This window comes from Poeciliopsis prolifica, unplaced genomic scaffold, assembly GCF_027474105.1.
Source record: "Poeciliopsis prolifica strain line A6 unplaced genomic scaffold, Auburn_PproV2 SCAFFOLD004, whole genome shotgun sequence".
Taxonomy (NCBI): domain Eukaryota; kingdom Metazoa; phylum Chordata; class Actinopteri; order Cyprinodontiformes; family Poeciliidae; genus Poeciliopsis; species Poeciliopsis prolifica.
Genome location: NW_026562379.1, coordinates 16,241,617 through 16,255,658, shown reverse-complemented (window position 1 = coordinate 16,255,658; position 14,042 = coordinate 16,241,617). Strand labels below are relative to the sequence as shown.

Here is a 14,042-nt window from a genome sequence, read left to right as displayed (position 1 = left end):
AATAAAAATGACTGGCTCAACACTGTGGCTGGAAGTTTCTGCCACTAATCTGGATTTAAGCACCATGTTCATCTGGACTTTCTGGAAAGAAAACAAGCCTCATTGTTCAGTATTTTGTACCGTTTTATTTGTTCCTCTTCGGTTGTCTTGAAAAAAATCAAAAACAATTTCTACAGACAGATAAATTATGGCTCTGATACAGTAAAGATTGGAGACTTTGTTTGATTTTCTCATTGCCATCTTAACGAGTCTGAATCCCCATCAAAGCTGCTGCTGTTGTGCAAAACTCATTGATGAAGATTATCATGAAGATTTCCAACAGGTGGCGCTGTTGTGTGGACAGTTCCTGACATTACTAGTGCTATTGGTTTGTGGATTAGTGCTATTCTTTTGTGCATTAGTGTTATAATTTTATACATCAGGTGACATGTCGGCACTTTTTACTCAAAAACACACTTTATTGCACCCAATAATTAAAATGGGCTAAATGCAGTTCAGCTTTCAATTCTCATTTTTGTTGCTGGAATAAACTAAAATTGATTTCTTCACCTACAAGTTTTGAAACTGTACAACTTTGAGACACTTTTTCAGACATTTTAAATAAAATCATGTTAATTTGTTGCTCAGCAGATAAAAAGAAAATAATTATCTGACACTGTATTATTTTAGTTATGCTGTTATATTTCTGTATTATATGATATAAATTTGAAAATGTAAATTTTTTTTTACATTTTTAAATGAAATTTAAAAAAAAAATCTAAAATTGTAGCCGCTGTGTGCTTTCAACTTTGGTGATTTTGTGCTAAAGGTCTGGACACCTCTGACTCAGAGGATAGTCCTGTTTTATTTTTTGAAAAGTGGGGTTATCTGGAGCGTCATAAGCAGTCAGCATCTTTCGTAGATTTGAAGAAATTTTTGAAAACTTCCATTTTGGATTCATATGAAATGAATTTCTTTCAGTCTGCTGAACTTATCAGTTAATCTCACTGGCGCTGAAAAATGTCAATATTTTTCAACTCATAAGCAGGTTGAACATCATTTTATAAAGCCATTAAGTCACTGAAACACATTCATGGTTATTTGCACTGAAGATTAATCTGCTCAGACTGGACCTGCAAATGGTTGCTTGGAAATATAAAACCTTGAGAAAAGACACAATTGTTGTTTATGTCTCAGAATCAAAAGTGAAATAAATCATAAAAACAATTGTGCTTTATTAAAATAAATGTATAAAAGATGTTTGGAAACCCAGCTGACTGACAGCATGCCGGGGTTTGTCAAATTTTTTTTCTCAAATTCCTGAGATTAAATTTAGAATTGTTTTTTTTTTCCAAGCAAATTTTCAAACTCAGAAAATTCTGAGATTTTTCAAGAAAATTTGTAAGATATTTTGGCAGAGATGTTCTCTTTTTTCCTATCTATGCTGACTGTAATACGCTATTTAATCTATAATGAGACATGTTCCCCATATTAATAGTGAAATAATCTGCTAATAGAAACAGTACTTTTTCCATCAATATTAAGAAATGAATTTAAAACTGGCTCTTATATCTTGCTTACAAATAACTTGTAAGTTAGTTTCCTCTTATTTCGAGTACATTAAGATATTTGCACCAGATTAAAAAATACTTGGTACGATTTTGTGTTTTTGCAGAGTTTGTGTTTTCGACAGGCAGCTCCTGCATCATGACTCTTGGTTTCAAACTAAATATGGAAAACTACAGAATAGCCCTTTTTATTGAGCTTTATGGGGATTCAGACCTGGACACAACAACACAACTGCAACACTTTCAGCCAGTCGTTCAACATTAAATGAGTAAACCTTCGCCCGTTTTTCTGATGCACAGCGGATAATGTTTACATTTTGTTGCACTTGCTTATTTGCTGCATCGAAATATCCACTTTATTTGAGTTGTGTTCAAATGAAGTGGCGTTTCGACTGAAAATGCTGCAGCGCGTCACTTCCATCAGACGATAAAACAAGTCTTAAGCCTTTGAAACAGTTTAAGGCCAGAAGTACCTAAAAAAAACTATTAAAAAAAGAAAGAAATCATAAAGTCAGAGACAGTTGTGGATAAATGTTTAGGAGATGTTTGCAGAGTTTTTAATATTCTCTGATGCTCAACTTCTTATCCAGACATTATAAACGTGTAATGATCTGATCAATATATATAAAAAATGGTCTGTAAACAAAAGGTGGAACGGGTTTTTTCTTCTTGCATGTAAAATATACACCTCATGTTCACAGGGTTCCTCCGGGCTGAAAAACGACATTTATTCGTCTTCTGAAAATAGGATTCAGATATGATCTCTACTATCGTACACAAGCATCCTTCATTAATCGTCGCTACGCTCATTTATCACTTCTTACTAAAACGTACCGTATAAAAACAAAGAAAAGGTGGTTCTCATGCACATTTCTCCCAGAGCCCCAAACCGACGCCCAGAGCCACAGATGGACAGTTCCTCTTTTACAGACATGATAAAATAAAATAAACACACACTTTTTTAATGCTACAGCTCTATCTACGGATCAGTGAGAAAGTATTTGCCCCCTCGCAGATTTCTTCAGTCTTTTTGTCACACTTCTGTTTCAGATCAGAACTGAATTCAGTTTTCAAATTATTATTTTATTTGATAACAGAAAACAAAACAATGCAAACCAACCTGGCCTCTATGTGAAAGAAGCTAATATAACTAGCCCCACCTCCAGACAATTTCTGGAAAGTTCCAGCAAAGTGGGCGGAGCCAAGATGCACAAAGAGGCGTGGCCTAATGTGGCTCTCAAAATTCTGAAAATACTGATTTCCAGTTATTAGCAGAGGCGGGGAGCGCACCCAAAATGTGTACTCTAGTAAGAGTAGCATACCAGAGTAGCATTAGTTTAACATATTCTTACTCAAATAAAAAAGTATTTGATAATTTGACCAATTTCTTAGTACTTTAGTTACCAATCACTTAATATTTAAAAATTACATCATCAGACGAACCAAAATTTTGAGTTAAGTGGAAAATTTGGTATTTTATGGGCGAAAATGACAATAATTCATCTGAACAACAAAAAAGTAACATTTCAGGGGAAATCGTTTTTTCCAAATCAGTTTCTTTCAATACAAAACTTAGAAAACTTTAACAAAAACTGTAGGTGTGTGAGTCTGGTGGATTTTTGGTCAAAACGTGTTTGTTTTTAATTCAGTGGGTAGAAAATCCAGACATTTTAATAAGAGTAGAAATAGTCTTTCTAGAGAAACTCAAGAAAAAAGTACAGAAAAACTATTTCTTTTTTCAAAAAAGTTTCTTGGGTAAATGTAACGAAGTAAAAGTAACTAGTTTCTAACCAAATCTGATTATTACTAACTCTGGTTTTATTTCTTGAATTGCTTTTTGTGTTCATCAGTGTCTAATATTAAAAACGGTTTGATGGTTTGAAACATTTTGTAGTGACAAAAAAGCAAAAATAGAAGAAATCCAGAATACTTTAAACAGCAACTACATGTGAGATGACAAATAAAAAGATAATTTACGAATTAAAACCATAGAATTAATATCTGAACGTAGCGTAAAGTTGTTGAGGAGCAGCCTGTGGTTTTGGTGCTCCAAGGAAAGATGATGATCCGGTTTTATGTTGGACCTCGTCCATCCATGGCTCTGGGCAAACCAATGTTTCATTAACAAAGTACCGACCGGCTCCCCACAGGGCGACGCTACGATCCACATGATTAAAATCCCAACGCTCCACGGTGACAAACACGCAACAACTAAAATCGATTCATAAAAAAAAGAACAGGAAAAGGAATCGCTTCCAAAACAAAATAAAAAACGTCCGACGATGTGGTCCTGATTTAAAAACAATAAAAACGAGCCGGCGCCTTTGGGCTCTGGAGACGTCCCTCGGTCCCTCCGCCCGGGTCCGGTGGAGTGTTTAGGGGCTTTTCCTCTCTGCGAGGCGGTTGGGGTGGAAGGAGAGGGGGCAAATAAAGCAGCTCCGAGGTAGAAAACACTCAGAGGAGGAGAAGGAGAACGACTCAAGTCCTTCTGAGGGTTTTGTAACCGGGCCGGCGGCCTCAGACTCACAACGAGAGCAGCGGCGGTTAGTTAGCGGTTGTTCTTTGCCGCCTCCTTGGCTGCCAGAATGAGAGGAGTGAGGCTGGACAGAGGCTTCGCCATCTTCAGGAACTGGTGCTGGGAGACAGAAACATTCATTTAAAATACAACAAATATGGCTGCTGTGAATGTTTTACAATTCTGATGCATTTATAAAACTGTTGCAATAAGCAATTAATCAATTAATCTCATGAAAATCTCAATCATTTTCCTTCTGATGACTCTTCTTTTTTGAAGGTTTTTGGGTTTCATTTCCTTTTTATTTATTTAGTTGTTCTGTTTTATTTTAGATAGCTGAATTATCTTCCACCTTCAGTGTGGTGTGTTCTGCATGAAGCTAAAGTTCGTTGGCACGTCTACACTATTATAATTATGTTACTTGAAAACAGTTTCCAAACAATATTATCATGACAAACCAATATGTTTATTCAGTGTTTTGATTGGTTTCTAACTACTTTATTTAACAGCAGGTTTTCTGACAATTAAGACTGAAACAAGTAATCAAATCAATCGGATTAATGGTGATTAATCAATTATTGAAATAATTGCTTATTGTTAACTGGAGAATAAGATTCAAAAAAAGAAATTTGGAGAGGAAAAACAGCATATTTAGAGCAGAACTGTACAGAATGTATATAAATTTATATTCAAAATAAAAAATTACTTTGTAAACATGTTTAGTCAAAACTCCTCTCAGGTGTAGTTTTTAAAAATAAATAATCTGCTCTGTTTGCACAGTTTTATTGTTGTTTTTAATGCATAAATACACATTTAAAAATTATCTTGCTCAGTTTCACATTCCTTTGGATTGGACTGTGGTATTATGTCATAACTGCACTTTATTTATGTTAACATTTTTAATTAATATTAAGGAATTATTGCTTTAAGACAAGCTCATATTTCTTGCTGAAAAGCTAAATTAACATATTGCATAAATTTTACTATGTAAACAACCTGCAATTATATTATTACTCATCAAGCCTGTTAATGTATCTAATATGTAAACAGAGCTCTAGAAATTACTGTCATTTTGTACTTTTACTGTTTTTTATTCAAATAAAATATTTTAAATCCAAGCTGAAAAATGGTTGGAAATGACTTGATAGCTTACTCTCAACTCAATCATTAAGCCTGGAGGATTTATTTTTTATTTTTAAGATTAGTAATTTATTTAGGAGGGCAGAAAAAGCTTAAAGCGTCATTCTAGTTTTATTTGGTTTTATTTTTTCTCATGATCACGCGGACCCGGCGGTACCTGCAGTAGTTCCTTAGCGGATCCTCGTTTCTCCACATCCATCTCCAGACATCGGTTCAGAAAGTCTCTGAATATTGTTGACAGTTTCTCTGGGTTCTGCAGCTCCGGCGTCCCGTTGGTTGCTATGAGGTACAGCGCCTAAAGGATGAAGAAAAGCAACATTTTTAGCTTTTTTCCCCCCAGAATACAAACAGAGGCTGGAAGTTGTTGTAGCTTTATTTTACTGCCCTCTAGTGGTTGATCTAGTAATGGCTGAATTAAAATCTGCACATCCTTCAAGTACAGTGGGGCGTCAATGAGATAAATTATGACGTAATAAACAATAAATCAATTAATTGCACAATAAATTGAAAGGAGATCAATAATTTCTATTTGTCTGATTTATTGTTTTTCTCTTTCTAGTAAAAACTGGATGATAAAATCTTCTGGTGTTTTGGTCTCAACCAGCTCCTTTCTTTGAAGGATAATTTAGTTTAAAGACTTCATAACTCATTTTATTTATTGTTCTGTTGATTTATTTTGCATATTAAAATGTCTTCTAGTTCCAGTGTTAAATATTCATTAGGATTTAAAGTTTATTGATCGTTGAGAATGTGCCATTGCACCATTTCCATTGTATTTCTTGAAAATAGTCTCAAAACAACCATATTTATCACAATAACTTCTGGGACAATTTATAGTCCAGCAAAATTTTTTATTATCACGACAGACCTGGTCATGTAGTTTGTTAAGTAATTCACATAATTATTTGACTTTGAGGCAGTAAACCACAACTTCTAATCGTTAAATAATAAAAGATTCTCCTAACTTTGTGATGTGGTGGTTATTTTTAAGCTGTAAAATCTCAATTGGCTAGAAATCCTAATGTTAAATAGTAAAATATCACAGATTAACCCTTTCGAAGGACAGTGAAACTATATTTCTTCTAAAAAATACCAAAAACTAAACATAAAAAATGCTTTTAACATCCCGGCTCTCACCCTGAGGGGATTCTCGTTCAGATACGGCGGCTCCCCCTCCACCATCTCGATGGCCATGATGCCCAGGGACCAGATGTCCACTTTGGGTCCATAAGCCTTCCGGGTCACGACCTCCGGAGCCATCCAGTAAGGAGTCCCCACCATGGTGCTGCGCTTACTCTGCTCCGGAGTGATCTGGGCGCAGAATCCAAAGTCGGCTGGGAAGTGGAAAGAGAACGAGCCGGACTTCAGGAAAACTTTCAAAAGTTCAGGTAAACAAACTCCGATGTTCAAACTGTAACAACCCGGAGCTGCCGAGCAAACCCACACGCTGCATGGCTGCGATTTTCCCTCCACACCTCTGTTTATTATGAAAGGCTGGGATTTAGGACAGGCCTTCGCCTTGGTAACAATTTCCATGGTTTCCAGACATTTTCCCCAAAAAACCCAAATTCTTCTCAGGTCTTTATGACCAGTTACAAAATATAAAGTACTAATTTAGAGTTCAGGACGAAATAAATAAAATATGGAAAAAAGGAAATAATGAAAAATAATTTAAGGAAAGAAAACTAGACTACAAACAAAGGAAATAAAAAAGAATAAAAGAAAAAAACACAATGAAAACAACAAAAGAATAAAATAAAGAAAAAAGAGAGAGAAAGGAAGAAAGAGAAAGAATGGAGAGAAAATAGAAAGGAAAGAAAAAATGGAAGAAAAATTAAAAAAGAACTAAAGGAAGAAAAAAGAAAGATAGAAAAGAGAAAGAAAAAACTCAAAAAGAAGAAAAGAAACAAAAGAATGAAAATAAATGAAAATGAACAAAGAAAAAAACAAAGCAAAAAGAAAGATGGACACAAAGAATGACAGAAACAAACTTTAGAAGGAGAAACTTTCTCTGAAATAGAGCAGAGCTGTTTAGTGAAAGAGGAAACAGGAAGTGAAGGAGACACTGACTGAGCTTCACGGAGCCGTCCATGCCCAGCAGGATGTTGTCGCTCTTGATGTCTCGATGGATGACCTGGTTCGAGTGGAGGAACTCCAACGCCTGCAGACACTGCACAGAAAATAAACGACAATTAGAACATTTATAGTTACATGAAATCAACTGAAAATCACCTGTTCATTAAGAATGTTGCTTTTAGATTAAGATTAATTCAAACTAATTCAAGGCAGTGCTAAAGAAAACATGGATCCTAACCGTGGCTGCGTTCCATTTAGACTCTAAACAACAACAAACTCACTAATGTAGAATTGGAATGCGCCTCTTCTGAACACCTGCTGTTTCTTACCTGTGTAAGTCGGATTATCTACCACTGTAAGTCTGAACTGTGGCCATTTTACCAGATTTATGTAATCTGCTGCACTGGACTGAGGAGCATAGTGCCGTCATTTCTACCCCAATCTTTCTGCAGGTGTTCCCCAGGGACGAGTGTTCGTACCACCCTAATTTATTTGCTTATCAACAAATGGGACAAAACATTTTTGTCATTCTAATTTACAAATATAATGCTTGTGAAAATGTGATTAATATGCTGTTATCTAGAATTAAATACAATTAATATTAAGTGCAGCTTGGAGTCAGTTTAGACATCTTTTAAATTGCTTATTTTAAAACAAAGTTCAATTTAATTTGATGTGATGTTGGATGTGCTTTTCTGACATGTTTTGAAGAGCTTTGTGTTTTTATCTGTGAGAGGTGCTAAAAAAACAACATTTCAGGTACTTACTTTCCAAGCCATGTTTCTTTAAACGTTAACAGTAGCCAAGACTGAGTCAGAAATGGCGTGTAAAATACTCTTCAACACCCTTTATGCATCTTAAATAATTTACACGTGGATGTAAATTATTTGACTGACTAATACAATAACTGTTAAGAAATCCTGTTTATTTTTCCTGGTTAGCAAACTGTTAAATGTTTCTTTAAAGATCAGGGCTTTATATAACCACTCACCCCATAAGAACTATGTGTTTATAAACCAAACACTTGACATTTAAGTATTTACATCAGAGGTCGCGTTAACGCAATATTTTCCGTATTTGATTGGTTATTTTTTTAAACCACGGGAAAATTTGAAGCCCGTCGGTCATTTTGCCAGGTTGTTTATCGCAGAGGGAACTAAAATCCTGTGGGTCTGATTTACATTTTTATTTTTTTTACCTCTCTGCACACAGCAGCAATCTGAGCTTCATCCATGCAGGTCTCCGTCACGACGTCGGTCAGCGAACCTCCGGCCAGGTACTCCATCACCACCCACAGCTCATCGCCGACCAGGTAGCTGCACCGCGACGCAAAACAGTACAATGAGCAGCTCTGTTTAACACAAACATATCTGAAAGTATCCAGATGTTAAAAACAGAAACATCTGTAACGGGATGATAATAACAAGAACAATGATTCATGTTATTTAGGGGCACCGTTCAACGTACGCTCAAGATTACTTAAAGTCAAAGTAAGGCAGAATATAATAATAATAACACCTTATTTTGTCTTATAAGGTATAAAACTACCTTATAAGATTAGATAAAACCAAATTAAGATAAAATGTTACAAAACTAATATGTAACTTAATAGTGAAAGTGAGAAGTTTAAATGTAAATCATCAGCAAATTGGGTTTAATACATTAAAAAATGTTCTGTAAAGCAAAACATCAACTACATTTTATAAGTAAACTTTGTGTTTTCACATTTTTGTTTCCATAATAATAATGATTATAAAATGTTATCAAAAAGAGAAGAATAAGCAAAGGAAACACTAAGTTGTCCTGACGCTGGACATTACTGGTGGAAAACCTCTGGCTTTAACATTTAAATGTTTTCTGAGCTGGTGACGATCCACTGGCGTCCGGCCAGAAAGCAGCGATAACGCACCGAAATGAGACGAGACTCCAAACAGATTTATGTTGCTGAGCCGCTTAACAGTCGAGGACAAACACATGAAACACGGCGACAGGGAGATGCTGTCTCCGTGGAGACGACAGCGTCGGCACCAGACTCCTCAGACAGGTTGCTGTGGCAACCAGACATGCCACAGACGCATGTTTACCACTCAAAGTTTGGGAAAGAAAAAGACCAAAAAAAAAGATAAAACAGCTCTTTGGATGTTTTCCTGACATTTCACAGAGCAGCTCTGTGGGTGTAAAGGGAATCCATCAGGGCCGTGTGTTTGCATCCGTCACTTTCTACATCATTCAGGGGTTCCTGGACGCTGAAACCTCCTGGAGGATAGTTAACGAAGTCTCTACTTTTAAACATGTAAAAAGGTCAATTGTTTGGAAAAAATGTAACAAATAAAGGAGTTTTAACCAGAAAAAACCCCAGTGAGTCTGAAAAAACAAATAAACTACCTCAAACTTCAAAGCTAGATTTATCTTTTAACCTTGAACAGCGGCGCAACATTTTACTTTAAATCACTTCCTGAGACACATGTTGCAACTGTCAACTTTAAATTGAATAAAGTTTGACATCTGTGTTGAAGCTTGAAAATTCTTCAAAATAAGAGCATGGATATAAAGTACTTGCAGTGGGTGAAGATCTGTTTCCTTTTCTGTTGTCATCTTAATAACTTTACTTCAAACATCAAACATAAATGGAACAAAATAAGACGCAGGAAGTAGAGAACAAAAGATAAACATATTAAAAACAACATCTAAGGGCATAAAAAACATTTAGGATTTCAAGGGCAGGTAGAATTTGAATTTACGTTAGCACATTAGCTTTTGCTAAATACCATGTTGGTGTAGGACTTTAGTTTTAGTGCTTTAGATTTAGAGTAACAAATATTTTAGTTTGCAATTCCCAGTATTGGTATAATAGATGTGAAACAAACAATGTTAGCTGGAATAAGTATCTGATTCCAACTTTAGCATTAGCTTCCACTACATACCAAGCTGGTGAAGTGTTTTAATGTTAGTGGAGCTACTGTTTAGTGCTTTAGGTTCAGCACTCCACTGGTGTATTGCATGTGAGTATGCTGACTGTGCAATATCTACCATTTGTCACTACTGAGCAACTTCAGTTGGTATCGGTGTTTGAAAACAAGGTGCATTACCTGCTTTAAAATGTTAGAAAGTCTAATCTAAGAGCTGAAAGCATTCGCTACCATCTCCCTCCCACATATTCTCGGCCTGAGGCTGAGCTGCGAGTGCTGACCTGTCCAGGTAGTTGACAATGTTTGGGTTCTTGTTTTCCCTCATCACCAGAATCTCGTTGATGATCAGCTCTTTCTTTGGCTGCTGCTGCAGGTTCATCTGTTTAATGGCAACCTGACAGGAAAAAACACAATACAAGAAAAACATTGAAAATAAATATAAAAAAAAACATGAGTAGGTGCAAGGAGTTTTTATGGAGTGAAGTGGGCTAATCCTGAGGGTGAAAGCGATGGATTAGCGATGAAATAATCCAAGATGTTTCTAGAAATTAAGTAGGTAACGTCTTTCTGTTGTGTGAACTTCACCTGAACTCACAGGTTTTTTCTTCTTTGTGTTGTTTTGCTTTGATTAAAAGCATAAAATTAACCGACATTAGAAACTTCAAACAAGATTTTTTTTTAATTTCAACTGAATCTAATTTATAGTGAATATTGTACATTTTCAAACATTTTATTTGTGAGTTTTTCTACTTTGCTTAGCTGGTTTTCTTAATGTAATCATCAGAAATGCATCGTCTTTCAAAGATAACCTTTTTTTTTAAAGTATTTTTATTTGGCTTTTTTGTTACAAACTGAAAGAGAAGAAACCAAACCAACCTCTTGTCCTGTTGCAATGTCTATAGCTGTGTACACCGTACCAGAGGCTCTAAAAGGGAAAGGAAAGGCAGGAAAAATCTAGTTTAGAAGAGCTGGAGGCAAAGTAAAATTATGGTATTTAGGAAAATGTATTTTAGAACGAGAAACAATAGATGTTTCTACAATAAAGACAAATGTTCGTAAATAGTTCAAAGTAATAAAATGAGAAATATTTAAACTCCTTCAGACAAAAAACGACGTATGTTTTTACTATATAATCCCATCTGTAAGTACATAATAATTTATATCTAACAAAATACATGAGTTATTTTCACTTTGATTCATATAATAAACAGATTTATTTATTAAAACTAGTTCAATAAATAAATCTGTCACTATGACAGCACACGCTGTATCACAGAGGCATTTGTTTTATAAATAATTGTTTTTAGTGATAGAAAAACGCCAAAATACGTAAAAATTTATATATTTTCTCATATATCCGGCTCTGTGTGGACTATGACTAAAACAAAGTTGAGGAAAATTCATTAAAAGCGTGTTGACTTTTAATTCTGTAGGTTTTTTAAAGACTAACCTTTACGCAATTACCCTGCTTTAATAAAGCACTCACCCCTGTCCTATTTTTTCAAACCGGGTATATTTCTTCTTGGGATCTCCCACGCTAACAATTGTCCCTGAGGAGAGAAAAGAAAAGACAAAAACAGCAGAAATTAACTAAACGAGGTAACAGCAGCAGCATAAAGACCTCCAGAAAAATAATAATAAAAAAGAGCTTTTAATGATAATTTAAAGGTGATTTTAATGGATAGAAAAGTAAAGTGATTTTCTATCGATTTGAAAACTACCTACAGCATGTCTGTCAAACTCATTAACTTTACTGCTGCATGCAAAACAAAGGGAAAAAACTAATATTGAAGAAAAATAAAATAAAATTAGTTTAAATTAAAAAAGACAAACAAACATATGAGGCAGAAAAAACAGCTGAAGAGTAAAAACTGTCAACAGCAGGAGAGATTTGAGGATTAATTCTTGGAAAGATGACGGAGAGAACGAACAGCCAATCAGATTTGAGGATTGACCAGGAGTGGGCGGGGTCGGATCTGTCAATCAGGGGCAGAAGGACAAGTAGTTTCCTGCTCTTACCAGCAGAGGGAGACCTGAGCACATCTGAACAGGCATGGCGCATGGTTTAGAAATATACAGATTTATCCAAACAACATCACTAATACACATCACAGCATTTTATCAGGTTTATCATTTTTTATTTGAGCTGCATTTTTAGTCTCTTTGTTGCCGCAGTTGTCAGGGAGAACAGCTAAAAATAGACCAGAAGTTCAGCTCAAACAAAACGCCGCAGGTTAATGATTAAAGTTGGTAAAACTCACTGAGCAGGAAACGATGAGGGATCATATTTTTTAAAAATTAACTGTCAGATTCCTAAGAATCAAATTAACCTTCTTAATTCCAATGCTTCTTCTGATATAAAATTAGATATGCTAAACATTTGATTCGTAAACAGATCAACTAAAAACACTTTGGTCAAAAACTATTTCTGCATTTCCAGAAAAATAAGTTGCTTTAATGTTAAGGAATAAAATTACTGGAAGATAAATTACATAAACCTGAGTAAATATAATTGAGCAAACAATACATAAACTGCACAGCATGAGCTTTTTTTAGTAGATAAAGTACTTTTATTCCAGATGCAGTTTGTTTAATGTTGTTTAAATAACAGTCAGCAGCAGCTCAATTTAAACCTTAAAATGAACTTAAATTCTGCTCCCAGAAGGAAACAAAATGATAAACAACATCTGATAAGACAGAAACCAGCAGCTGCCCAGGAAAAACGGCTCCATCTTTCATTCTAGAGCTGTGCACTTCAAAAACACAAAACACTAACTAGTGATTCAAGTCTCGGTTCTAGAGCAGATGTCGTAGTAAATATGAACTAAAACAAAACCAAGCTACAAGTAACTTTTCATCAAGAATTAGAAGCATGTTTAATTCTTTAATCCTTATTTGAAAAAGTACTAGTACCAAGGAAGATTATTTCAACTACAATAACTAATTTTTCTCATGTAATAAGTGAAATAATCTGCCAGTTGAATCAGTAATTTGTCATCACTATTAAGGAATTATTTACTTAAAACAAGATGCTATTTCTTGCTGAAAAGTCATATTTAAGTTAATTTTATCTTAAAGTGCACTAAGATATTTTCTCTAGAAACTAAACAAAAATACTTTGTAAGTTTTTGTATATTTGCAGATTCTTCCTTTTTCTAAACAGTATAAAACTGACTATACAAGTTTTCTTTAGTAAGATTTAACTTTATTTTTATTGAGTTCTTATTTGATTTGCATCACTTTGACCAATCAGAACATATCAGTTCAATCAGAAAAAATTATGAATTGTTTATTTTTCTATTCGGTCAACAGGAAATAATTTCTGAAATTAATTTGACTATATTATGCTCTAAAACTTAAAAAGTAGACAACAGAGGGGGGTTTTTTGTATAGGGATGCATAATCAGTATTTTGATAGATTAGTTTAAATATCATTGCTGAAAAGTTACTAGTGAATTAGTCTTGTTTTATTTAAAGTGTATTAAGATATTTGGACTAGAAACTAAACACAGTGACTTGGTAACATTTTGTGTTTTGCAGAGTTTTGTGCAGCTGTGAGAAACCGGAGCAGAAGCAGCCAGACTTACGTAGTTTCTCCAGGATCTCCTCGTCAGACATCTTCTTCTTCTTGCTTTTATCTTGTGCGCGGGGCAGAGACGGGCCGGGGGCGGGGCTTGCACTGGGGGGGCTGCCGGGAGCCGCCTCTGCAGGTGGGGCGGGGGTAACGGCGGCAGCGGTCGGTGGGATGATGGGGGAAGTGGCTGCATCTTTGGTGGAAGGAGGGGGGAGCGGCTCGATCACTGAGCGCGTGTAAATCTGATGACACAAAAAGGTTAAAATGGGTTAAATAACATG

The 14,042-nt window shown here is 35.2% G+C and overlaps 1 protein-coding gene across 2 annotated transcripts in view; it reads right to left on the bottom strand.

Annotated features, from left to right (window-relative positions):
* Positions 1-102: 102 nt before the first annotated feature.
* pak1 (p21 protein (Cdc42/Rac)-activated kinase 1) overlaps positions 103-14,042 on the bottom strand; it is a 53,635-nt gene continuing 39,695 nt past the window's right edge. The window contains exons 8-17 of one of the 2 annotated variants that reach the window (XM_055028413.1): positions 13,775-14,003; positions 12,207-12,230; positions 11,674-11,737; positions 11,064-11,112; positions 10,469-10,581; positions 8,477-8,594; positions 7,273-7,372; positions 6,340-6,536; positions 5,360-5,497; positions 103-4,182 (exon numbers count right to left, since the gene is read on the bottom strand). In XM_055028413.1, the coding sequence (XP_054884388.1) occupies positions 4,096-4,182; positions 5,360-5,497; positions 6,340-6,536; positions 7,273-7,372; positions 8,477-8,594; positions 10,469-10,581; positions 11,064-11,112; positions 11,674-11,737; positions 12,207-12,230; positions 13,775-14,003 (1,119 nt within the window). In that variant the 3' untranslated portion in view covers positions 103-4,095. The remainder of the gene's footprint in view (positions 4,183-5,359; positions 5,498-6,339; positions 6,537-7,272; positions 7,373-8,476; positions 8,595-10,468; positions 10,582-11,063; positions 11,113-11,673; positions 11,738-12,206; positions 12,231-13,774; positions 14,004-14,042) is intronic. The other variant, XM_055028414.1, reaches the window with a different exon arrangement.